Genomic DNA, 26,192 nt, shown 5'->3' with positions numbered 1-26,192 from the left:
AACCAGATAAGTGTTGGCCAGGATGTAGAGAAACTGGAACTTTTGTGCACTGCTAGGAATATAAAATACTAAAAATAGCTGCTGTGGAAAACAGTATGGTGGTTCCTCAAAAAAATTAAAAACCGAATCACCACATGACTCAGCAACTCTGCCTCTGCATGTGTACCCAAAAGAATTGAATGCAGTGTCTTTAGAGAGATTTGTACACCCCTATTCACAGCAGCATTGTTCACAACGGCCAGGGAGTGGAAGCAACACAAATACTCACCGACAGTGGATAAACAAAATGTGGTGTAACACTATGGGATATTATTCAGCTTTTAAAAGGAATGAGGTGCTGGCGGGATGCTACAACATGGATGAACCTTGAGGACGTTATTTATTTGTTTTTACTTTTGGCCGTGCTCGGTCTTCATTGCTGTGTGGGCTTTTCTCCAGTTGCGGTGCGCCGGGGGCTCCTCTTTAGCAGCGGTGCGGGAGCTTCTCATTGCGGTCGCTTCTCTTACTGTGGAGCACAGGCTCTAGGCATGCAGTAGTTGCGGCGTATGCACTCAGCAGTACTCGTGGCTCCCAGACTCTAGAGCACAGGCTTAGTAATTGTGGCGCTCAGTCTCAGTTACCCTGTAGCATGTGGGATCTTCCTGGACCAGGTATCGAACACATGTCCTCTGCATTGGCAGGTAAATTCTTTACCACTTAAGCCACCAGGAAAGCCCTTGAGGACATTATATTAAGAACAATAAGCCAGTCACAGAAGGACAAATCCTGTATGATTCACTCGGACGAGGTCCCTGGAGATGTCAAATCCTTAAAGACAGAAGAGAGAAGAGTAGGGGACTTCCCTGGTGGTCCAGTGGTTAAGAATCCACCTTCCAATGCTGGGGAAGCAAGTTCGATCCCTGGTCGGGGAACTAAGATCCCACATACCATGAGGTAAGTCCCCTGTGCCACAACTAGAGAGAAGCCTGGACATCTCAAGGAACGACCCTGCCTGCTGCAACTAAGACTCGATGCAGTCAAATACATAAATAAATATTTTTTAAAATGTAGATGGGCAGGTGCCAGGGGCTGGGGAAGTGGAAATGGAAAGTTGGGTGTTTTGATGGGGACTGAGTTTCAGTTTGAAGTGTTGCAAGAGTTCTGGAGATGATGGGATGGTGGTTGCGCAACATGTAAAGGTACTTAATGCTACAGAGTTGTGCATTTAAAAATGGATAAGCTGGTAAATTTTATGTTGTGTGCATGTTATCAAAGTGAAAAAAGTTTTTTCATGAAAAAAGGAAGCGTGGTCAGAGGTGCTCGGGAGGGCGGTGCATCACTTCCTCTGTTCTGAAACCAGGACTGGCCACCCTCAGCGTGCTGAGTGGCTCCGTGGGGCCATTCACAGATAGATGCTGGCTGTCCATGGGGACCTACTAGTCACTTCTGAGCCACATGTGCAGGGTGGAGATGGGGTGATGAATAAGACAGGGAAGGGCCCTCCTGGAGTTCCCGCCCAGCGAAGCCCGAGTGCTGGGGCGGGGGCACAGAGAGGATGCTTGCAGATCTGGGGCTGAAAAGGCTGATGACACTGAAATTCTGCTCACAGATTCTGTGTTCTGTGTGCGATACTTCCACAAGAGGAGAAGCTCAGGGTTTGCAGGAGGAGGTGGAGGAAGTAGAGAGCCGGCCTGGAGTGGGGGTGGGGGGCGGCTGGCTGCAGCAGGTGCAGAAGAGAGAGACAGAGCAGGGAGTGGTGCCCGGTTGAGGGGACAGACCAGCCCGACGCAGGAGCCCTTCACTTGTGTGTGTGCCGTCTGCACCAGTGCTGAATGGGACGAGCAAGCACAGGCACACCTGCCCAGGTGGAGCCCCTCTCGGCTGTGTTAGGGAGGCCTGTCCTGGACTGGGAGTGGGGATGGGTGGGTGGGGGCCAGCCGCAGAGAGCTGCTGTGGGGTCTGTGGCCAGGTCGCCAGGAGCCAGGTGTTCTCGGGGAGCTGGGACGGGACCAGCAGCCAGAATAAGGAAGAGATGGAAGCAGGCCGAGTGCTGGGCCTCAGGACCTGGCTCCTGCAGGAGTCCAGCCCATGGCTGTAAACGCACTGTGACCCCGGTTCCCTTCTCTCCCCCTGGACACACTAGCTGCAGACCACTCCTCGCTGCTCACTTCCCCCGGCATCTCCACCGTCGGCGGTACAGCCTAGTCTCCATCATGTCCCCACTCCAGGCCCCCAGCGCTCAGCCTGGCCCCCCAACTCCTGCTCTGGTCTCCCTCTACTGGGGACCCAGAGCCTGCCCCTCTCTCTCCTCTCCCCTCCTCTCTCTCTCTCCCCCTCCTTGGCCCTCTCTGGCTTGCCTCTCACCTTGAGGCTTCCTGCTTCTGGTCTCATCTGCCATCTTTCTCCACTGGGCCCAGGCTGGGGATCTGGTGGTCTCCTTCCTCTGAATGCCTGCACTGCCCCAAGACGATGCCCGCCTGGCCCCCCCAGGGCTCTCCCCACCTGGAGCCCTGCTGTGCAGCCAGGCGGGGCCTGGCCCCAGTCCTGCTGTGGGACCTCAGCAGGTCCCCTGGGCCATGGCTGAGCATGCGGTCCTAAGACAGGAAAGTCCCTGCCTCATGGGTCATTGTGAGACTTACCAAGGATGCGAGTGTAAAGGTGCTTGTAAATCCGTGGATGTAAAGGTGCTTGTAAATCAAGAGCTGTTCCCATGGGTGGGGCTGAGTGAGCCTGTCCTGGATCAGGTGCTGCGGAGACAGAGCCTCTGGTGGCCAAGGGGCTTTCCAGGTGAGGGTCCGCTGCCGGGAGCCGGTGAGGCATTCTGCTCATGACAAAGGTCATGAGGAAGGAGGCTCGGCATACGCAAAGGCGGGATCGAGCCTCAGGAGTCCCCCCGAATATTCTCGAGCATTTTCCCCCAAAAAACCAGAGTCTGCCTACTTTATTGCTTTGTGCTCTCACCTCTGACTTTACTAGGGGCTGTCCCCTACCACCATTTCACTCTCTCCCTGTCAAAGAGTTAACTTACAGCTCCAATTAATAAAGTTCCTGGGCAATTAGGAGTGTTTAAATCCAAACCCCTCAGATGGCTCTCTAACTTGCCTGACAAGTTTACCCGGACTCCTGCAGCTATGCATACGATTGTTTACAGTCTCCTAGCCTCCAGAGGCACGGGAAGCTTAAGATATTCAAATAGCTTAGAGCCTCTCAGAGAGTTAAAAACTGTCAGAATAAACTAGTAAAGGATTTCATTGATGAGTCAATGCTTGTTGCCAAGTTTTCACATCCCCTGAATTGTATCCTTGAATGTGTATTAATTAATAGTTGGTATATAGTAAAAAATAAGTAGTGGCCTTGGTGTTAGTAACTTTAGACCCTTAAGGTAATAAATTCTTTTCTTTGTTGTAAGCCCATTACACATCCGCCCTATAGGAATGCAATTTTATCTTTGGAAGATGGTGCCAAACCTTAAAATAATTACTCTTAGAGAAAATAAGTCTTTGTTGATAAGTCCTTGTCAAGAGTCATAAAATGTTAGTAGGCCTTCTGGCCAGAAGATGATGTAAATCACCTAAACCATTTGTATACGATAAATTTGCAGGAAAGAAACCTTGGTTTTTGATAAGAATCAAAGACTGCTGACTTTGCATCCCCTATTATCCTCTATGTGTAACTTAGGGTATAAAAGCCCCTGTTAAAAATAAAGCTACGGGCCTTGTTCACCAGCGCTTGGTCTCCCCATGTCATTCTTCCCTTTAACTTCCAGCTGAGTCTCCATCTGGAGCGCGGAACCCACCATGCTTACTAATTATGCCTGGGCTTCTAAGACCCACTCGAGAAGGTGTCTAGGGTGAGGCACCTTCCGCTATTCGAGAGGGCGCCTGCGGCCTATGTAAGTGGTGCAAACTTCTTGTCTTGAAGTTTTATTGGTCTCCCGCGTAAACCAAGCTACTCAGCTTCTTTTCTCCACTGAATTTTCCTACTGAGCTATCCTCATTATATTGTTCTCTATATCTCTAATTAGCATATAAATAGTCGCCTAGGCCGTCTCTCCTTCGAATACCCTGGATCAGCTGGGGCTGGTCCCCAGCAGTCTGCTAAGGACCCTGAAGCGAAGCGGGGAGATGGTCTTCGCATGTCAGGTGAGCCCAGTGTCATCTCAGGGTCCTGACAGGCAGAGGCAGCAGGTCAGAGCGGAGGGAAGGAGCTCTGAGCCAGGGACATGGCGCCTCGGAAAGCTGGGAGAGGCAGTGACGGGTTCTCCCGGAGCTTCCAGGAGGGACTAAGCCTGGTAACACCTGCGTTTTCACCCCATCAGGTTGGCGCTGGACTGTACGGGGGTGGGTGTGTGCAGCTGTAAGCCCTGAGGTGTGTGGTCATTGGTCATGACAGCCATGTGGCACATATGCGGGGACAGAGTCCTGGCCTAACCCAGGCCTCCAGGTGACCCCTTCAGACACCCGTCCCCTCCAAGCTGGAAACGTCTTACATATGTGATGAGGCTGCCAGCATGAGATGGGGGTGGTGTCCTGTGGTGATGGAGTGGCCATGGCCAGCCTGGCCTGAGGCCTCTGGAAACACTGGAGCTTTCAATGAGGCCCTAGACATACTAAAGACCCCCACCACCCAGCCCCTCTCCCCCACTTAAGGGAGTGGAGGAGACAGCTTCGAATGCCAGCAGGAGTCCCGGGGGTGCCCCCTCCCAGCACAGCATCCTGTCCCAGCTCTGCAAAGCCTGGGTCCTCCTAGCCTAACTGGAGCCTGCAGACCCATTTCCAGGGAAACCCGACTCGGGCTGCGTCCCTCTGCCCCAATCCCATCCCACTCAGTGGGGAAGGTCCTCTGCCCCACACAGCCCCCATCCCCCAGAAATGACCCTTTAGTTGAACACTGATAAGTTCCACTTCCAGCAGCTACAATGAGGTGTGTGTGGCTTTACTGGGAGATGAACGTGCCAATCCAAGTGCCCAGTTACCTTGCTCTTCATGGCAGGTTCGAGGGAGGGACCTGAAAGCACCTCACCTGCCGTGCTTGACCTGTGGCTTCAGGAGAAAGTGGGAGTTCCCTGGTAGCCTCATGGTTAGCATTCGGCACTTCCATTGCAGTAGGCCTAGGTTTGATTCCTGGTCAGGGAACCATCCCTCATGCTGCACAGCATGACCAGAATACAAATAAACAGAAAAGAAATATGCTTTAAAAAAGAAAAGCAAAGAAAGCATTTTAGGGACTTCCTAGGGCCCAGTGGTTAAGAATCTGCCTCGCAATGCAAGGGACTCAGGTTCGATCCCTGGTTTAAGATCCCACAGGATCCCACATGCCACAGGGTAACTAAGCCTGCCTGCCACAACTACCAGACCCGGGCATCTCAACTAGCACAGCCTGCATGCCACAGCGAACATCCAGTGCAGCCAAATAAATAAAAGCAGTTTAAAAAAAGAAAGGAGTTAAGAAAACAGGAGATGCTATGGCTGACGACTCTTGGGGCCACTGGCCTCTGAAGGCCTTCCTTATCTGTGGTGCAGGGTCCAGAACTCCCTCCCCAACCCTCCGCTACCCCCAACCCTTGTCCCCCAGCTGTTGCCAAGTGCCAGGCTGGGAGTGTAGTCTTAATAAAGGCAGGAGCCTCCTGCCTGACACAGGAGGTGAAAGCCACTTATAAATGATGATAATTCACAGGATTAAATACAATGCCCCCATGAGCTTCATGCAGCTGACAAAGTACCCCAGGCTGGGGGCTTAAAACACAGACATCTGTTCTCTCCTGTTATGGAGGTGACAAGTCTGGAATCAGGGTATTCAGAGGCCCCAGGGTAGAGTCCATCCTTCCCTCTTCCGCTTCTGTGATTGTTGGTGTCCTGGGCTCCTGGCTGCATCCTTCCCATCTCTGCCTCCATGTCTCCCGGCCGCTGTGTCTCTGGTCTCTCCATGTCCTGAGCTCTTCTTACAAGGACACCAATCCCTGTATTGGATGCATGACCTACCTAACCTAGGATGAGCTCAGCTTAACCTTCAGACATCTGCAAAGGCTCTGTTTCCAAATAGGGCCTCATCTGCAGGGGCGGGCGAGATGGAGGTCAGGACGTGGGTGTATCTTCTGAGGGGACACAGTTCAACCCACAGCAGGCCCCTGGTGAGGGGGTTTCAGGGAAGGAGCGGTTACTGCAGTCGCTTTGTGGGATCCTTGGGAACCGGTGGGACTTGGGTGTGAGGAAGATGGGAGAAGGGTGCTCCCAGAGGGGACAGCATACGGGAAGGTATGGGGAAGAGAGGGGTGAGGCTCAGGTTTGTGGGGTGGGGGCAGGCGGGGACAGCTCCATCTGGGGGGAACGCTGCTGGCCAGGCGTCAGTCGATGGCCCCTGGGCAAGGTCACTGCTTCTTGGAGAGATGACACGGCCTGCCTCTCGCCCCAGGGCAGGTGGGGCTTTCCTGGGCATCGTCTTAGGGACAGTGACAGGAGGCAGGTCAAGCCACACAGCAGGCAGGGCGGTGCACTTACAGAGCTCAGCTCTGCCAGCCTCACGAGTCAGAGCTGCCACCAGCTGCCACGAGCACGTTAAAAACAAAGCAAGACAGAGCCCCTCCCCAGATGGGGGGCCACAGAGCTCGGCCAATACACATGGCGTGTTGACCGGGCTCTGACACATGTGTGGCACTGATGGCCCCGGGGACACGCTGCGTGAACAGGTCCAGGTGCCCAAGGCTGACGGGTGGGATTCCACTCATAGGAAGCCCCCAGGACAGGCGTGTCCCTAGAGACGGGGAGCGGAGGAAAGGCTGCCAGGGTGGGCAGGTGGGAAAGAGTGGGGTGTGAGGGCTGGTGCAGGAGTTTCCTTGGGGGATGAAGCATCGTCTCAAAGTGGAAACGGGGATGTCTGCACAGGACACTACTGAAGTGTCAGATGCCACTAAAGGGTCCTGTGAGCACCACGTCCGTTAAAATAAAGGGGTGGGGGCTAGCGGAGCCCGACAGACGCCGCTTGGTGACTTAACAACACGAGGTCCATCGCCGTTGACTCCTGTCCCCCTACCCTGTCCTGCCCTCAAGGGGTTTAGCAGCTCCAGCTCGTCTCACTGAGACCAAACTGGGATATTCCGGGATTCCAGTCTTAAGGAGGGGAGTGATATAAAGACCATCCCAAGTCAGTAGATGGCTCCCTGCAAGTCCGTCCTGGGCAGCCTCTCAGCTCTGAGCCGGGAGCCCGACTAGGGAAGACGGCCACCTGGTGGTCGGTACTGGTCATTGGCCAGCTGCAGACCAGATGGCCTAGGCCGCTGCTCCCTTGGGTCGCCTTCTGGCGGGGAGGGAGCGCTGGACAAGGAGTGGAGGCGCAGCTAGTGTTTTGTGGAGGGGACCTAGTGGGGCTGCAGTAGTGTGAAGTTCCTTTGTCTTGCCTCACAGCAGAGTTCCCAGCTGACCACAACACCAGGAGGAGAGGACCAGCCTTCATGGGGTTGTTGGGGCTAGGCTGTCCGAGGGCCTGGGCTCTGACGTCTCAGCCCAGCCTGACCCTGCCTGGAATGCCCCGTGGCCTCCCGGGCATCAGACAGCTCCAGGAGTTCTTGTTCCTGTTTGAATGAGTGTTCACCTGAAAACTAAATTTCTGACAGTCTGATGTGGATCCAAGTGACTTGCCACTTTTCTTTTTCGAATGAGCACTTTAAAAATCAGCACCAAAGTATTTTAGACACTACTATTAAAAAGCAGAGCACAATGACTCCTTCTGTAAGGCCGACACTGGTGGGATACCTATTTTTAGATTCAGAAATTGACTGCCTTTACTGCACTTTGATATTTCCCAAGCTTTTTGTGCTGTTTGCCATACAAGTTGGCATGGATTCTGGCTAAAATCTGGGTCCCTACGCTGTGACTCAGAGCAGCAGGGGTCCTGCTGGGCGCTGCTAGTGACCCTGCGTTTACCTCCTTGACCCTCTGTTTCCTCTTCTGTAAAACGAAGTCAGGGCAGGAAGATTCAGACAGGAGCAGAGGTTCCGAAGACCTCATCTGGGACGGGTGCTCTTTGACAATGTTTCTAAGAGTCTGCAATCAAATGGAAAAAACTATAGCAAAATCAGGGGTTTCATGAAGTCAAACCTGCTTCCTGTAAAAGACTGCCTTTTGTTCTGAGATTATGTCCTCCTCTTGACTTTTTTTTTATGTTAGTTTTTATGAAATACTGAGATGATTAAACAGTAGTTTTAGAAAATGAATGTCAGTATCTGGGAAAGGAAAGGGGGAAGGAGGAAAGAAACAGAAGAGAAAGACTGGAGGTCATTGTTGACAGTTTTGGTTTGTGATTTTACAAAGGCTAGGGGACCCTGCTCTGCAGGGGAGCCTTATCCTCTCTAGCCTCCAGCTCCGAGACCTACCAACGACCCCCTGGGACCAGCCACGTGCTGGGCTGGAGGCCCTGGGAGGGAGTCAGTGGTCCAGCCAGGTTGGAGGGGGTGATCCATGTGCCAGGCTGGAGGCCCTGGGAAGGAGCTGGTGGCCAAGCTGTTGGTCCAGCCAGATCAGAGGGGGTGGTCCTGGTGGGCAGAGCAGGGACCCTCAGACTGGGCCACTCAGGGATCCATTGACAAGCGATGCAGCCCTGAGCTTGGGGTGGAGTCAAGGCGGGTGCCTGGGGTTCCATGGGTGACCCTGTGTGGGAGGAAGGGGGCAGTGGCCCCCCTAGGTGACACAGGTCCCCAGCTGCTAGGGCTGGGGGCCTGGAGCCTTTCCTGCCTCCCGTGGGGTGAGCCCCAGCTCTGCTTCTGTCCCCTCAGGGAAAAGTGGCTCATCCTCCACTCCGCCTTCACCTGCTGGCTTCAGGGGCCCGGCCCCTCCTCTGCCTGCACATGTGGGGCACACTCACGCCACTTGGTCTGGCTTGGGTCCAGAAGAACTGTTAGCTCTGCTCTGGGGCTCCATGTGCTTTACTCCTGAGCACCCGCCGGGGCTCATCCTGGTCGTCACCCGCTGTGGGCGAGCGCTTACCCCCCTGGGCTGGCCAGGGCACCAAGGGCCCTGGAGGCCTGCCTGTGGCCACATGTCTGGAAAGTACCAGGGTGGGATCCAGTCCAGGGGTCTGATGCCAGAGCCCCATCATATCACTTTTAGATTCAGATGACCTTCAACTTCTTTGTTTCAAAATGAACATAAAAACGTTGTAGGGGTGAACGAAGGAATTGCAGAGGCATTTCTCCAGAGATGCAGGAATGGCCAGCAAGGATAGGAAAAGATGCCCAGCAGCATCAGCCACAGGGAAGTGAGCTGGCAGCCAGCCACTGCCCACATCTGGATAGAGGTCAGCTAAGCAGGAGATTGGACGGCAGCGAGTGTCCATCCAAGAGGAGGAGGTGGAAGCAGGCCCTCTCGTTCTGGGGGTGGGTGTCAAACGTGGAGCCCGGGCTGCAGGTCCTTCAAATCTTAGAGATCCAGTTGGCACGGACCCAGCATCCCTCACCCCGCCCAGAGACACGAAAGCACACGTCCACGTAAACGCATGTGTGTGGATGTTCACAGCCACGCTGCTCACGCCGCTAAAAAGTGTGCTTCACCTAATGAATGAGCAGAACACATCCTTCCACGTGGGGGATAGTCTACTTGGCCTTAAAGGCACTGAAGCGCTGACAAAGGCTGAAGCCTGGGCGCACCTGAGAGAAGCTAGGTGGAAAAGGACACCCACTGAGCGATTCCGTGTATGGCACGTGACCTATTTCTCAATAAAGCTGCTCAACAATCAGTTGTCCCCCTCACCCCCACCACCAGGGCTGTCCCGAAGTGACTGGTCACAGTCCTTTGGGTGCGGGGCGGCCTGGGTGGTGCAGGGTGGGGGGCTCGGCCATCCCTTCGGAGAGTGGGGGAGGCAGCCAGAAAATCCTCAGCCTTGCAGGTGGGGGCCGCCCCCAGGCCCTAGGTGTGACCAGCAGCCCAGCCCCCTGCCCACCCACAGGACACCGTGCCCTCCGCGTGGTCATCTCCAAGGAGAGATTCCCCCAGGTGTTCCCCTCGCTCGAGGGGAGATTGCCTGGGGGGACTTGCAGGCAGGCTCGGCGCCCACTTAGGTGCAGGTGGGGGGCTGTGAACAGAGCCAAGGGGACAGATCACGTGGACACGCCGGCCTGGCTCCCGCCCTGCCGTCTCCCTCCACTTTCCATCTCTCTGTGGCTCTTCCTGTTTACCAGGCTCTGCTTTTCTCTCTCAGGCTGAAAAAAGGGGTGCCCCAGTCTCCCCTGGGGTCTCAGGGTTGATACCACGGTCACCGTCAGGGTCGCTGCAGAGCACATAAATGGCTGAACTTGGAGCCAGGAGGTCCAGACTAGGATCGGAGCCCACCTGGGGCCCAACGTGAGAACAGGCCTGGGACACATGGCGACCATGGTCCTCAGACCGCTGACCCCTGGCCCGGCCTCAGCTTCCTTGACTGTGGGGCACTTCCCTCAAGGGAAACCAGTGGAGCCTGGAGAGGGGAGGGGATTAATTGAGCTGTTCTCGACCCCGGGGGGCCGGTTGTGGGAAGGTGGATCTGGGGAGGAGGGAGGCCAGTTTCCCCAGAGCCATCGGGCATCGGGTCAGACAGTGTCCTCCAAGTTCATGTCCGCCTGGAGCCTCCTGCTGAGCCCTTGCTTGGAAGAAGAATCTTGCAGAAGTGATTAAGGTAAGGATCACACCTTACCTTCGGGTGTCACCCTGGGTTAGGGTGGCCCTAGAAGAGACAGAAGCAGAGACACAGACACTGAGGAGAGAGGGCAGAGGCAGGGGTCTGAGGGGAGCGGCCACAGCCCAGGGCTCAGAGGGCTAAGCAGCACCCGCGTCGGGGCAAGTCGTCCTGGGAAGCAAGCAGAGTGCCTAAAGGCACTGGAAGACCGACCCTCCCCAGAGCCTTGGGAGGGGTGCCTGTGGTGGGGCGGAGCGGACCAAGGTGGGAAACAGGCAGAGGCAGAGCGCCTCTCCCAGGCTGACTGTCTCTGGCCCTTCCTCACCTCCTGCGGCACCCTCGACCCGGGGGTGCGGAGTGCCTGTCACTGGCTGTTGCACCTCCCAGAGCCCTGGGGCTCAGTTCTTGCAGGGAGCATGCACGCCCTGGCACAGCCGCCCCATCCTGGGGGGCAGAGTGCCTGACCACCATCCATCCAAGGACACCACCCCCTGCAGACCCCTCCGTATCTCGCGTCCCAACAGGCGTCCTGCAGTTTCTAAAACGCCCGTCAACTCCTCAAGGCTCCAGAACTCAGCGCCTTGATACTTAGACGGTCTGGTCATTTCTCTCCACGCAATTCCCAGGTGCTTACGCAGGGCTCCTTTGCTCTGAGGAGGCGGACGGTCTGCCAGCAATGGGTCCTTTATAGATGTCGCCGCTGGGCACAAGGGGCCCTTGGGAGAGCACTTCTCCCCTCCTGGAGAAGTGATGTGGCAGCGGCGGGAAGACTGCAGCTGGGTGTGGTTTCCATGCGGGTGTCCCCCTCCCTGGGCTGCGGTCCCTCGTCTACACAACGGGACAGTCCCCGGGCCCTGGGACTGAGGCTGCAAGTGTGCAGTCAGCATCCGTGGGGACAGACGGACGGATGCTCTGGAAGTAAGGCTGAGACGTGACGGGGCCCCTGCTCAGGAGACCCTTGTGGGTGGTTTCGGGTCCCCTCGGGGTGCCGTGTTCCCCCTTCACCACAGTGTCCTGTTGTGAGCTTTCTGCCGTTTCAGTTGGGGTGATTTGTACTCAGTGAATGCAGTTTCATCTCTCCGTATGTTATAAACCCTGAGACCTCCCTGTTAGTTTTGAGTTTGACTTTTAGAAAGTTTAAGGCCAGAAGGACAGGGTTCCTGAATCTCCGTGTGCTCCTCTCCGCCTGTGGACGCAGGTCCCACTGGTGTGGAGTCCCTGCAGCACTGGGAACGTCACTCTCCACTTCCATGTGTCTTCAAATGACGCTTCCATCACCGTCCCTGAAGGACGTTCTTGCTGCACGTAGAGTTCTGTGCTGACTGTGCTGTCTCCTGGGTCACTTTAAACACACCTTGGCTCTGCATTCCGTTATCTGGAGTAGGGCAGTTGGAGCTCAGGCTCAGCGCCCGCCCTACATCTGGAGTCCACTTCCTCTGGTGAGTGCATCTTTTTGGTGGTTCTGTGAGACCCCCCATCACTGTTAGAGTCAGATGGCCTCTGAAGACCAGCACCTTTCATCTCACAACCTAGAAAATTCCCTTTCATTAAAGTCACCACCAGTCTCTTCAAATAGTCTTTAAATATTGAGAAGCTGTCAAGCCGACAGTGATGGACACAACTTCTGATTTCCACTTCAGAGCTCCAGTTTTAACCCTGGCAACAAATGCTCATGGGTTTTCCCCACAAGACAGGCTGATTGCTCCATTTTTGGGAATCACGTGCCCAGCATCCAGTCTTCCAGCCAACAGTGTTCCCTGGAATCATCAGGGGGTCCATCTTGGGGACTCTGTCCTCCAGGGTTCTCCTCGGGGCTACCAGCTCACTCTTCCTCTGACTTCACACAGAATGTTAAGGAAACAGTGCTCAGCAGGTGAGATTTGATAGACTTAATGTTTTTTTACTGCTCCATCAGGGACATTCTTAGTTGAAACTGGTTTTTGTTGCTTTCTTGAGAGGTGGGGTGGGAGGTGCTAGGTCAGCACTGAGGTTCACTTGTCACGGCGGCCTTGGCTTTCCTGCCACAACTCATACAACTTTGGTCAGAGGAGGGCCCTGCTGGCCCTCTGGAAGGGGTGGGGGCACCCGTGGGTTCCCTGTCGAACCCTCAGAGCTGCTAGTGTAAGAGCACAGGAGTGTGTGTGCGTCCTTGTTCCCTCCCACCTGCTGTCTGCTGGGTGGCAGGAGTGTCCTGAAAGGTGAGCTCAAGCTGCTCTGCTCCTGGCCCTGGGACTGAGCTCTGCCCACCGCAGGTTAGAGATGTAGCTCAGGGAACCCCTGGGGAGAGGGCTGAGCCCGGGCATGCCCAGGTCCAGACCTGATGCACAGGCTGTGGGTGGTGGTCCTTCTCAGGGTCCAGGGGCTTGCTCTTCTGCCTGCCTGGATCAGTCTGCCCTGCCGGCTGGCCCTGCTCCTTGTGGGTCCTGTCCCCTTGGCGTGGCCTCTCCATCTCGAGGTCATCAGGTCAGCAGCACCTTGAGAAGCCCCTTCGCCCTGGAGGGAAACAGGCAGAGGTTCTGGGGGTTAGGACACAACAGCCTTGTAGGGAACAGGCTTCATTCCTCAGCATTCTTGGACAGATCGGCGGTCTCAGCTGTATTTCTTGCTGTGAGTCTGATCAGAGGGCTGATGATGGTAGAATTCTGAGAGCTGGACCCACTATAGGGAGGACCAGAATCAGGCTCCAGTAAGCAGCAGTGTCAGGCTGTAGTGGGGACCAGAGTCAAGCTTTAGTGAGGTAGAGTCAGGGTTTAGTGGAGACTATGGCACCCCACTCCAGTACTCTTGCCTGGAAAATCCCATGGACAGAGGAGCCTCGTAGGCTACCGTCCATGGGGTCGCTAGGAGTCGGACACGACTGAGCGACTTCACTTTCACTTTTCACTTTCAAGCATTGGAGAAGGAAATGGCAACCCACTCCAGTGTTCTTGCCTGGAGAATCCCAGGGACAGGGGAGCCTGGTGGGCTGCCGTCTATGGGGTCTCACAGAGTCGGACACGACTGAAGCGATTTAGCAGCAGCAGCAGCAGTGTCAGGGTTTATGGAAAGTAAAGTTAAGGTTTGTGAAGAGTAAAGTTAGGCTTTATTAACGACCAGATTCAGACTGTAGTGAGCACCAAAGTTAGGCTATAGTGAGGGCCAGAGTCAGGTTTTAGTGGGGAACAGAGTCGGGCTATATTAAAAAGCAGCCTCAGGCTTAATTGAGGCCCACATTCTGCCTTTAGTGAGGACTAGAGTCAGGCTTTCGTAATGAGCAGTGTCAGGCTTTGTGAGGACCAGAGTCAGGCTATAGTGAGCAGCAGAGCGAGGCTGTAGTGAGGACCAGAGTCCGGTGCTAGTGAGAACCAGAATCAGGCTTTACTGGAAAAAAAAAGGTGGACCTGGGAGTCACGAAGGGGCTGCTGGGATTCTCGGGGGCCTCCTCAGACTGCGGGTGGAACCAGGGCCGTCTGGGGCTGCCACGGCCAGAGACGTGACACACCGCCTGACAGGGAGTTGGGCCTTGTTCAGTGTCTCCCACTGGCTTCCTTGCGTCCAAGTGGCAACGCCCCTGGCAGAGGACTGGGCACCGTGTCTGTAGGGGAGGACCCCTCCCAAGCCTGTGTAGCTGGTGCCCTGGGGTTTGGCTCTGCATCCTGAGGAGCCTTGTTGTGGAGCCCAGGGCCTCCTGGCAGCGGCCTTTGCTTAGATTCTCCCGGAGCTGGGTGGGGGTCCTGGGTAGGGGCGGGTCACCCCCGTGTGTCTCTCCAAAATTTGGTCCTCAGTCTCTAGGGGTCTTTTAAAGGCTCTGCATTTTGGAGCCCTTGGAAATACTGGCTGGTGGCCCCATCTTGGCGGTGATGAGCTGGTGTCATGACACCTAGTTGGACTTGTCCCTGGCCTACTGTGCAAAGTCCTGCACTATTTTGAATCTCCAGACATGTCTGAATCTCGAGTTTCCGTTTCTAATTCCCTGTTGTCACCCACTGATGTGACCTGACAAATTGTCATGTGGATGTCCCAGTGGCCACCTCCCTCTGCAGGTGCCATGGTCAGCCTCCCCGGGAGAAGGCGGCCCCCACAACAGAGTAGCACAGGACCCTGGCCGCCCCCTGCCCCCGAACACAGCATCTGGGCTGCCCATGTGGGCGTGCGCATGTGTGGGGAGGGGCTTGCGCACCTCCTGGGTTTTTTAGGGGCACAGGGAGCCAGTGCTCAGGCTGATGCTGTTGGGCCTTTAGGTCTCATGCCACTGTGCGCCAGGGCAGGCCAGGGGGACCCTGTGGACCAGGGGCAGGCGGGGGGACGCTGTCTCTCCCACAGGGTCAGGGCGGAGTGTGGCAGTGACAGCTGTGTGGCAGCAGAGGGTCCGCGGGCCTGGGTGCTCCCTGAGGGAGGGTCAGACCGCAAGCACATCAGAGAAGGGTCCCTTCTCTGGATGCTGCTGGGGACCTCCCTCCAGGACTGCCACTGGGCGTGGTTCCAGCCTTCGAGCCCCTAGTGAACAGGACCCCGCAGAATCCCAGTCACCTGCCCTTCTGAAGGGTGGAGATCTGGGCCCGGCCCCTCCTGGCTGCGTCCTGCACCAGCGGAGAGGCCCCTCGGCAGGGCCGTCCCGCACCCATTGGGCTGATCAGAGAGGCGCGAAGACTGGTGCACCTGCCCTGCAGGCATTTCTCAAACGTGCCAGAGAACAATGTGCTGGCAGCTGATCAGTGCTGATTCCCAGGCCCTGGCCTGTTCAGCCAGTCAGGGGCTCCACCGGCTTGGGTGATGGGATATGGCCATCCTGGAGAAGAGTGCTCTTGGGAACTAGGAGCTGTCCCAGAGAAACTCCCTCCTAAGTGGTCCCTGGGGTGGCTGGGAGGCCCGTGGTCCGTGCTCTCAGCTGCTGCCGGTGTGAGCCAAGCGAGGGCAGGCCTGTGAGCGAGGCTGGGCAGGGGTCAGGGGAAGCCCGGATGTAGATGGTGGCCGTGTGTGCACTAAGCTATGGGGCTCCCCGCACCAGCTTGAGTATGGCTGGCCGTGTCCCTCCTGAGGACAGCGGTGGGGGCGAGGCTGTACCTCCAGGGATACTGCTGGGGTTCTGCCTGGGGACTTCCACCTTCTCCCACGTACCCCGACATGCAAGGCCAAACCCTCCGGGCTGCTCCTGTGCCGGCCAGTCCCCTCTGTAGCTGCTTCCCCTTCTGTGGGGACCGTGCAGCTCCAAACTTGGGGCTGCGAGCTGTGCGCTGCCTGTTCTCCGTTCCGTTTGTGCTGGGACTCACCACCGCCGCCCACCCCTCAGGAGACAGGGCAGCCTGGCCAGCGGAGCTCCTGTCACCTGGCCTGCTGGCCCATGTAAATGAGTCGCTGCTGACCCGTGGTGCCAGGAACGTCCATATGCGATGATTCCTGGTGCCAGGCTGTCCCCAGAGGTGTGCAGGCAGCACTGGCCCTGGAGTGCTCAGGGCTGTGGAGAGCAACGACCTGGGTGAGGTTTGCACACACGACTCTGGGTGGGCGGCCCAGTTAGGAGGAGCTGAGGGTGGCCTGTGGCCTTGAATGTGGACAACACGCTGTGCGTACTATGTATGCATTGTTGTCTGGTCAGATCGGGCCTCGGGGGGTGAAACTGGCTCAGTGTGGAGGGCTGCCCAAAGGTGGGAGAACAGGCGATGGACAGGCAAGGCCGGCTTTGTGGAGGCTGTGAGGTGGTGGGGAGTGCTCTTTTCCCTTCCGGTCCTTTCACTCCCCCAGCTTGTCTGATCACGTGCTCCTCCCCGAGGCCAGGTGCCCAAGAGGCAGTGGTCAAGGCAGGTGAGGCCGGTGGGGGCGGGGGAAGGAGGTAAGAAAATAAAACCAGGAGATCCCAAGAGTGACCGCCGTTCTGCGGAGAGGACCAGGTGTTAGGATGCAGGGTCAGGGAAGGTCTCTAAGCCGCATGACAGGAGCAGCCCTTCGCAGGAGCAGATGGCGAGGAAGGGCTGGAGCAGTGTGAACAGGGCTTTTGGGGATGGCCTGGCGGCTACCTTTGTGCAGCAGGAGCCCCGAAGGCCTGAAGCCGGGTGTGCCGCCATCTGGTCTCCCAGCCACTCGTCCTGGCAGTGAGGGGCGGTGGGCGCTGGCCGGGGAAGTGTCCAGTCCATCAGGTGGGGGTTACGGCTGGAGGCACCTGTCCCTAGCAGCTGAAATGTTTGGAATTGGTGGCTGGGGGAGAGCCTAGGCAACCTGGGGGCCAGAACAGGCAGAGGTGGGTTTGGCAGAATCACAGTTGCTTCAACAGTGAGGTGTGAGTAGATGAGGGTGCCGCTGCAGGTCTGTGCATGCGCAGGTGTGGGAAGAAGACGTAGGGGCGAGAATTCAGTCTTGGATGAGTCAGGGCCCTTGAGGGCCACGTAGTGGGTGCACAGGTGGGGCCAAGGGGCATGGCTGGGCTGGAGAGAGGTAGGGTCATGGGAACTCACGTGCCCGCCCATGAGAGTGAATAGAGAGCTGCGAATGGGGGTGGTGGCCCTAAGCCGTCAGTTGGGGGTTGTTCGGGAGCATCATGGCTCCTGGAGATTGGTGTCCCTGGGTGGCAGCTGTGACGGTGGTGGCAAGTTCTCAGGGAGATGGGGGTGGCTCGAGGCAAGGTGTGGGCAATGGGGGGGTCCTAGGAGGTTGGGTGGACTCAGCACTGGGGACCTTGGCTGGGCAGAGAGCTTGGCCTGGTCAGCAGTTCAGGCCTGGGGCAGGGGTCAGAGGTTGGCTCTGGGCCCTCAGGACGGGCTGCAGGATCCTGCAGCGCACCACACTCAATCTGTGGGCGTGGACCCTGAGGCCCTTTTCCAAGTGGTGCTGTCTTCCACTCCTGCAGTGAGGGGTGGGAGGGTGGAGGACGCTGACCCCATCCTCCTGCTTTGAGCATCTGTGCTCATCAGCACACAGGGACATTTACCCTGCCTGAGGTTTAATGGCCTCTGCCTCACGTGGTCCCACTCAGAGGTGGAGCCTCCAAAGTCTGTGCAAATGAGGTGCTGGGCCTCCCCTTCCCCAGCCTGGGAGGGCAGGGGTGGGATGGTCTTCACAAGGGGGGCATCTGCCAGGAAGCTAGCTGGCTCCCCGGAGGCCCTGACCAGCAACTCTGGTCACACCCTGGTACTAAGGGTCAGCCAAAAGCAAGCGGGAGGGGGCTCTTCTTGTCCTGACACAGGTTCCTCGGTCTTCCACCACTGAGGACTGGGTGGGATGGAACTTGCCTTGGGCAGGACAGTGAGTCTGGGTGTGTGGCAGGAAGCCTTTCAGATATTTGGAGGAAGAAAAAGGCCTTTTTTTTTTTTTTGGCAGTAGGCTACCAGGTCTGAGCAACTTCACTTTCATGCATTGGAGAAGGAAATGGCAACCCACTCCAGTGTTCTTGCCTGGAGAATCCCAGGGACGGGGGATCCTGGTGGGCTGCCGTCTATGGGGTCGCAGAGTCGGACACGACTGAAGTGACTTAGCAGCAGCAGCAACCAGGTATGTTGTATTTGAAAAAGACATTGTGTACCTCAAATCAAGGGACACCAGGCTGGAGGAAGCCCACAGACACCCAGCTGCCAAGTGCTGGATTCCTTGCTTGGGTTTGGGCCAGATCATGGTCAGCCATGGTGCATGCAGCCCCCACAGCACCAGCAGGACAGACTGGGAGTGGGGTGGCCCCAACCTCGTGCCCACTGCAGGACCACAGGTGCCTGCTGCCTCCAGTCCAAGAGCTGGCTCTTCTCACGGAGCACTGTGGGCTTGGGGAATTGGCTGCCCATCTCCCTTCTGCCCCCATAGGCCTTGGCAAGCAAGGTGCTCCCATCCCTGGATGCCTCGGTGGCCTGTAACTGGACAGGTGGCATCCAGCGATCAGCACTGAGCAGGTGGAAGAGCTGTGAGCTGGCCAGGATGAAGCTCTTCTCTTTGGCATCTGGTGCCCAAAAGAGAGCTTCTGGCTGGATCTTGGAGGGCAGCAGTGGACCAGGAAGGCCAGCACCTGCTGTCCCCGTGCCCCAGGGGCCCGGAGCAGTGCCATCAGGCCCGACCCTGGGCGAGATCCAACTCTTAAGGCCACTAACCATGTGACTCTGGCCTGCAGTGGCCCGTGTGTACTCAGGTGTGGTGCTGGTCCTATGTGCGCCCACCCCGTAGGGCCCTCTGCTCAGAGAGAACTAGGCTGCTCCACCACTGTGCTCAGCAAACTGAACTTCTTTATTAAGTGCCAAGGTCCAGGCGGGCGCTGCCCCCTGCAGCCCCTCTGCCGAGGCCTGTGCGTGGTTTCCCGGGCCCCTGCAGGGCAGCAGCAGCCGGGCGCTCACTTCACGTGCTCGGCCGCGTGGGAGGAGCAGTAATACTTTTTGTGGGCGATGAAGGTGGACAGGCTGCTGAACCTGATGTTGCACAGGCGGCAGTACCTGTGGTTGCCGTTGGGCACAGGGGCCGGCGCTCCCTGGCTGGGGGTCTGCACACCCTTGTCCGAATACGAGGGGGGCGTCGGCACAGCCTCCGGGGACGCGGCTGGGGGCGGGCCGGGCCGGGGGCTGCTGGCAGGCGGCTCCTGCAGGTCCTGACCGTTGAGGCCATCGCGGGGAGCAGCGGGCGAGGGCGTCCGGGCCTCCGCGCCTGGACCAACTAAGGGCTTGCCCAGCAGCAGGCCGTGCGCCAAGCGGAAGTGCTCGATGAGGTCGCCGCGCACCACGCCGTTCGGGGGGCAGTAGGGGCAGACGACGGCGGGCGGGTCCTCGGGGGCCGCACGCAGGCGGCGCGGGGCGGCGGGGCACGAGAACTTTTTGTGCGCCAGGTAGGCCTCGAGGCTGTGGAAGCTCACGCGGCAAGCCGTGCACTCGTGGTAATCGGCCAGGGCCGCCAGGCCAGGCGCAGGGCCGGGGGCGGCTGCTGGAGCCTGGCGTCGCGGCTTCTTACTTAGGTCGATAGGGCCTTCGGCCGCTTCCTGGCCACTTCCGCTTCCGGGCCGCGGCGATGCGGGCGGCGTGGGGGCAGGTCCGGGTGGCGTAGGGGCGGAGCCTGGCGCGGAGGGAGGGGCGGGCCCGGCCAGGGGCGGGGCAGGTCCGGCTAAGGGCGGGGCAGGCCCGGCCGCGTGCAACTCATAGAGCTTGCGGCGCCTGCGCGAGCGTACTGGCGGCGCCGAGGGCGCAGGTGTCCCGGCTGGTGCTGGGCGGCGCGGCGGCGGGTCGTGGCGGGAGGCGCAGTAGTAACGCTTGTGCACCGTGTAGGTCTCGTGGCGGCTGAAGCGGATGTTGCAGGCCTCGCACAGCGTCCGGCGGGGGTCGTCGTCCTCATCCGCCCCGCTGCCCGGGCTAGGGCTGCCCTCGCTGCCCCGGCCGCTCGCGTCAGCGTCTGCCTCGGGCGTGGCCGCGCTCCCCGCCTCGTCCTCGCGTGCCCCGGGACCCGGCGACGAGCGTGGCGCCTCGGCCTCCGAGGATGGCGGGGCAGGGGGCACGCGAGGCGGGGCGGGGGCCGCCTTGGGCCGGCGGGCTGGGGGCACGTCGTCGGGCGGCCGGCGGCCAGAGCAGTAGAGGCGCTTGTGCACGTAGAAGTTGTTCACGTTGTTGAAGGTGATGTCGCACTCGAAGCACGTGGCGCCCTTGGGGGCCCCGGCGAAGAGGCCTGTCGGCGCGCCCAACCCCGTACCCGCCTGCAGCCGGCTGTGCACCAGCTCGGACATCTTGGCCAGGATCTCGGAGGCCGGTGGCGCCGCGGGCAGGTGCGGCAGGAACAGTGCGCTGGGCCCTGGGCTGGAGCCGGGTGTGGGGCTGGAGAGCTCTGCTTTCACCCGCGCGGGGCCAGGGCTGGGTGGTGACGGCGTTCGTGAAGGGGCGAGAGGCCCTGGCTCTGCCTCGGGCTCCTCCGCTGCCTCCACCTTGATGCTCCTGGGAGCCGCTGGGGGATCGCCGCCGCCCCCGTTCTGGGGACCCGCTCTAGACTCTCCGTTGGTGGCTTCGGCCAGGGCCTTCCTGTCCACTCCTGGTGAGGGGGCGGGCGCCAGGCCTAGGTCGGCAGAGGCCAGGGGGCCATGCAGTGCCGTGTGCTGATGGAAGGCGGCCAGACTGTCTGTGGGGAGAGCCCAGAGGCCACCTGTCAGGGCTGGAGCAGGACCTGCCTGGGGCAGACCTGAAGTGGGGAGGGTGGGAAGGGGGAATGGGGCTGGGCAGACGTGGTACAGAACCCAGTCTGAAACCGCCACGCCTCTTCCTGGTTCCCAGGGGCTCACCTGTGGGGAGTTTGGCAGTGGGGTGGCCTGTCCCTGGTGAATAGATCTCAGCCTTAGAGCCCGGCTGGCAGACCATGTGGTTGGTCACCAGGTGGCTGTAGAGGATGTCCCTTGTGGTGGAGATGAAGCCGCAGCTGTGGCAGACTCCTGCAGGAGGGCCATGGAGTCAGGGCCCTGGGCAGCTGGGCCCTACCAACCCTAACCACGGCCTCCATCCCCACCCTGCTTACCGGTCAGCGTGTCTGTGTGCACCTTGAGATGCCGCTCACAGTTGGCCTTGGTGGTGAAGGCGGACAGGCAGATGAGACACACGAAGGGGCGCTCTCCTGGAACACAGGCCTGGTGAGAGAGCCTCACTGGCCAGAGACCCCTCGGCTCTGCCTCCCAGGACCCTGGGGCCCGTGGGAGGCAGCAGGGAATGGTAAAGAGGACCACCCAGGCACACCCGTGGCTGGCATGCAACCCCAGGACAGGCACGGTGAGCCTGGGTGGGAGGACACTGTTGGGGGGTGGGGGTGGTGCTCACCACTATGGCTACGCATGTGGATCTCCAGGGAGCTGGCGCTGGGGCAGCTTTTGCGGCACTGGGGGAAGGGGCAGACCCGCTCGTTGGGGTAGGTCTCCTTGGGCTTCTCATCCAGGGTGGCCACAGCAGGGGAGCCGGCACCCTGGCGGCTGGCACAGTAGTAGAGGAGGTGGGCTTGCAGGTTCCGCTCGCTACGGTACCAGATGCCACAGTCTTTGCAGGGAAAGACGTCTTCTGAGGGGATGAGAAGGCAGGGGAGAGTTGGGCCAAGCCTGAGGGGGTGCCCCGGCAGCAGTGTGGCCACCTCCCACCCAGGGCAGGCATGGCCCTCTGCAACATGAGGGCTGTGCCGCGGGGTCCTCCAGCTCGGGGAGCGAGGCCTGTGACCTGGGCTGTGCCTTCTTAGGTGTCCCTTGGTGACGCTGCGTCCCCTTTCTGTGGATCTCCAGGATGCCATGGGGACACGTGGATGGGGTCCCCCAGGACAGCCCCGCACTGCTTTCCAACAGTGAGCCCCGGAAGGAGACGCTGGGGTCTTGTGGGTGCCCATGGAAGGAGTGTGGTCAGTGGGGATGACAGGACATGGGGGACAGCCTGGAGCCGGGTGCCCATGGAGGAGGAGGAGACAGGTGGGTGGGCATCCAGGTGCATGTGTCCCCAAGCGCTGGGGGCGGGTAGAGGCCAGGAGCTGCGGGGGACCAAGAGCGTCAGAGTCAAATACACCCCCCACCTGATGGCTCCGTGTGTTACTGGTCAGACTTTGCTGATTCACCACACTTAGCCGTGTGGGCTGCCTCTGTGTTTTTGGTTTATGGGAGTGTGGCCTGTGGGGGTGGACCTGCCAACTGGTGAGGGTTTCTCTGATGGGCGGTTCAGCAGCCCTCCGGTTCCCAGAGATCCTTCAGGAATGTCCTGTTGTTTCTGCCCTGCTCTGCGGCTGAACCCAGGGAGGGGGAGGCTTTGTTCTGTGTCCTGACCTTGATGTGGGGTGGAGGGGCCTGGGACCCCTTCTTGGGGTTTTAACTTGTGTGGGTTAGGATGTGCTCCTCGCCCTGCTGGTTGGCAGTTCTTCAGAGGTGGTGGCCTCCCCACCGCCCGTGGGTGCTGCCAAGCCTCCACCTTCTGCCTCCTCTAAACCAGCGGTCCCCAACCTGTTTGGCACCAGGGGCCAGCTTCATAGAAGACAATTTTTCCAGACGGGGGTGGAGTGGAGATGGTTTTGGGATAATTCAAATGCATTACATGTATTGTGCACTTTATTTCTACTGTTAACATCAGCTCCATCTCACATCATCAGGCATTAGATCCCAGAGGTTGGGGAGCCCTGCTCTAAGGAATTTAGTACCTGTCTGTGGGGTGAGGTCGTCCCCTCATACCCAGTATCTGCAGTTTTTCTGGCCCCAACCTTCCCACTGTGTTACCACTGGTTTTCAAGTTCCCTTTTATTTGGGGGCCTCAGGGCAGCTCTGTTCTCTTACTAGCGGAGGCCTGGAGCTGGGATCCAGATCTCTAGGGCCAGCGGTGGGCTTTTGGTATCTGCAAGCTCAGTGCTGGGGGATGGGGGGCTGGCTGTGGCATGGGGAGGGGGTGGGAACCTTGGAGTCTCAGGTGAGCCCTAGCCCTGAAACAGCGAGGATGGTCACAGTCCCACTGACCCAAGGTGACCCGAGTCCTGGCTGGACGCAGCCCTGTGACCTGCACAGACACCTCGAGATGGGCATTAGCTCCACTCCTGTCACAGGTGAGAAAACTGAGGCTCCCAGTGCTGGAGTCTCAGGAATTAAACTGGGTCTGGTTGACTTTGGAGCTCAGGGTCTGAGGGCCTTTCTAGACCAGCAGCTGGAGACCCACTTGAGGCTGGGGTGGGGTTGGTGTAAACTCGATAGCGAGCCCACCATGGCCTCACAGATGAAACATCAAACTCAAGGGGAGGGAAACCGAGGCCCAGAGAGGCTGCCTCTGGGCTGGCTCGAGAGGAAGTCCTCCAGCACTGGGGCTCCTGGCAGGCTCCCCTTGAACAGAGGGGAGACAGGCCTTGCTAGGCAACGGATGCCATTTCCTGCCCTGGTGCAGTGGCCATCCTGGCCCCTTAGAGACCCTTCCATTCAGCCTCCCTCTTTCCTGAAACTTTGTTTAGATAAGACCCCTCTGTACTCACCTCCGCCCTGAGCCCCCTGCAGGACCCGTTCTCCCTGGAGCGGCGGCCTTGCCCTGTCCAGTACAGTCCTTCCACGCAGGCTCTGGGCACGGGCCTCCTGCCTGTGCTTGTCCCCCTCCCTTCTGGTGACACCTGCCTCACTTGGCTGCAACTGTTTGGGTCATGGTGTCCCTTCCAGTGCCCGCAGATCCTGTCTCTCCCTGGGGCCTCATCCCGCCCAGAGCTCCCCACTCTGACTACACCCTGAGTCTCAGCACGTGTCCACTTAGTGCCCAACAGGCTGCTGGCTGGGCCCCCCTCCTTGCCTGTGATGCCCTGGCCTCGCGCTGCTGCCTCCTCACCCAGCAGGCCTTTGGGCTCCCGCACCTCTCCAGTCTGCCTCGGTCCCTCCACTGGCTGCAGGTCACCACCACATTTAACCTGCTTAAGAAGAAGGCTACTCTTCTCCACCTAACAGCCCTGCAGTTTTAGAACTACATTGGATCCCTGACTTAGCGACTGCACACACATTGCTGCCTGAAAGCCTTCTGCTGGGGTCATTTCTCAGAAGGGACCCCAGCCCTCACGTGGGACCACCCTCGGAGTCTTGCTCTGGCCAAGGTCTTGCTGGGCCGTCCGCCTGGCTGCCCTCCCTGGTCTGCGGGTCTCCCAGGCACCCGGACTGAGGCAGCCCTGGGCAGTGCCCACGTCACAGCTTTTCTCCCATCGTGAACCTGCCCGTGGCCACCTGCCTTAGCCCTGGGAGTGGTGGTGGTTCCCTCAACACAGGCAGGTTCCTCCACTGCTTGGTCTGGCATGGACATCAAACAAGGATTTGAGGAATAAGCAAGTCCAGACCCTCTGCTGGTCGTGGGGAGGGTCCCTCTGCTCCAGCTGGTCTTATCGGTGCCTTTGTCCTAGAGGACACAGGTGTGTCCCTCGCAACTGGGAGGTAGGGGTGGGGCCAGCACATAGTGGGTGAGGGCAGGGCTGCTGCTAGGCCCCCAGGGTGGGCGCATCAGAGACCCCACCCCAGCTCCAGGAGGCTGCTCTGATTGCTGGCCAAGTAGGGGGCTGAAGAACCTGTGTGTGCCAGACACACCGGGTGAAAAGCTCCCTCACCCATGGGCTGCATCCTGGGGCTCCCCCCGATCCCCACTGCCAGGCCCCTGGAGCACATGCCCTCCTCTGGTCAGCTAACAGACCAGCAGACTGGTCCCTGCAGATCTTAAGCTGGGGACCCCTTGCAGTCTAGCGGGGGCCGGGTGGCAGTGGGTTACTCACTGTTGACGACCGCGGTTGCGAGGATGGATGCCATGCCAGCCTGCTGGGGCAGGAGCTGGATGTCGGGGTGGGAGGGGGCTGGGCTCTCAGGCTCCGCTGGCTCCTTCTTCACAGGGTGGCTGGGGTTGCTGGGGGGCTTGGCCACCAGGAGCACTTTCAGCTGTCCACCTGCAGGCACCGGCCTGGTGAGCCTGCACCAGAGGGCTTCATCTGCGGGGGAGGGCAGCTGTGACGTGGCAGCCCGCAGCTCCAGGCCACAACGGCCGTGCCTCTGCAAAGACCTCCCTCCACCGCCCCAATCTTATCCTCCTGAGCGCCTCTGCGCGGCCCCATCTTAGACACCTGGGTTCCACAGCTGGGCATGGGGACCGGAGAGAAGCCACACCAGGTGGGCAGCTGTGGCCGGCTGGTTTCCATGGTGCCCCCTGCCTCCTTGGGGTTCCTGAGTGGTCCCCCAGGGTGTGCCTGCTCTTTTGGGCCTCCCTGCGCCAGCCTGTCTGAGTGGGAGGGCCCTTTTCCAGGAGAGAGGAGCCAAGCAGACCGGAACAGCCCGGAGGGCTGGGTAGCCACTCACCAAGCCCTGGAAAGGCCTCACAGCTTGGCCGGCACGGCTGTTTCCACAGCAGCCTGCAGGGGGCAGCCGCGGCTAACAGGACTCAGTCCAGCTCAGAGGCTGCCAGGAGCCTGCCTTCCCTAAGAGGCAAGGCCCCAGGCCACCTTATGAGAGCATTCAGCACCCCAGGGACCCTTATCCTACCCGGGCAGATGGGCCCTGCTGACCAGGCAAGGCAGTGCTAACCAGGCCGTTTCCCAGTCAGGTGTCCAGGCCCCTAGCTGGTCACCTGCTGCCAACCCAGGCCCTCCAGTGCTCTCTGGGCCCTTAAGAGTACCCTCAAGCAGGGAGGAGGGGTGGGGGTCCTCTGGAGAGGAGTACATGTGGCCATGTTAGCCAGGTCCATGGGGTCACCACAGGCAGAGGGAAAGCTCAGGTCCCTGGGTGCTCCTGGGGACCCCACATGGGGAGGGGCTCGGGTGGGTGTTGGAGCAGCAGCCCAGCCTGGTCCCCTCTTGCCCCCAGGACACTTAATTCATTGCACTCAGGCGATGGTGAGGGGGACACCCCCAGAACATTCTACCGAAGTGGAGCCCCTGTCGGGGAAGGAGGTGGGTTTCCTGTGGTCAGCAGGCACATGGCCCTTCCAGGTGGCCACGCTGTGGTGGATGGCCCTTGCTCGGGTGTAGAACTTGTCACGAGTCCGTCCTCCCACCCACCCTGGGACCAGAGCCTCCATCTGTAATGGGAGGTCCCCCGCCTTGATGCCCAGATCGTCACACGCTGGGAAGGCTGGTCTGGGCAGACCAGGGCAGGCAGGACCAGGACACCAGGGGTGCCAAGGACCCAGCCTGCCCCCCTCCCTCGAGAGCCA

The 26,192-nt window shown here is 59.1% G+C and overlaps 1 protein-coding gene across 1 annotated transcript in view; it reads right to left on the bottom strand.

Moving 5' to 3' along the window:
* Positions 1-18,780: 18,780 nt before the first annotated feature.
* Positions 18,781-26,192, bottom strand: part of ZFPM1 (zinc finger protein, FOG family member 1) — a 61,637-nt gene continuing 54,225 nt past the window's right edge. The window contains exons 6-10 of the mRNA XM_024978915.2: positions 24,766-24,975; positions 21,345-21,578; positions 21,049-21,144; positions 20,819-20,965; positions 18,781-20,658 (exon numbers count right to left, since the gene is read on the bottom strand). Coding sequence (XP_024834683.1) covers positions 18,902-20,658; positions 20,819-20,965; positions 21,049-21,144; positions 21,345-21,578; positions 24,766-24,975 — 2,444 coding nt within the window. The 3' untranslated portion in view covers positions 18,781-18,901. The remainder of the gene's footprint in view (positions 20,659-20,818; positions 20,966-21,048; positions 21,145-21,344; positions 21,579-24,765; positions 24,976-26,192) is intronic.

The sequence above is a fragment of the Bos taurus genome, chromosome 18 (genome assembly GCF_002263795.3).
Source record: "Bos taurus isolate L1 Dominette 01449 registration number 42190680 breed Hereford chromosome 18, ARS-UCD2.0, whole genome shotgun sequence".
Classification (NCBI taxonomy): Eukaryota; Metazoa; Chordata; class Mammalia; order Artiodactyla; family Bovidae; genus Bos; species Bos taurus.
This window is presented reverse-complemented; position numbering and strand designations above follow the sequence as displayed.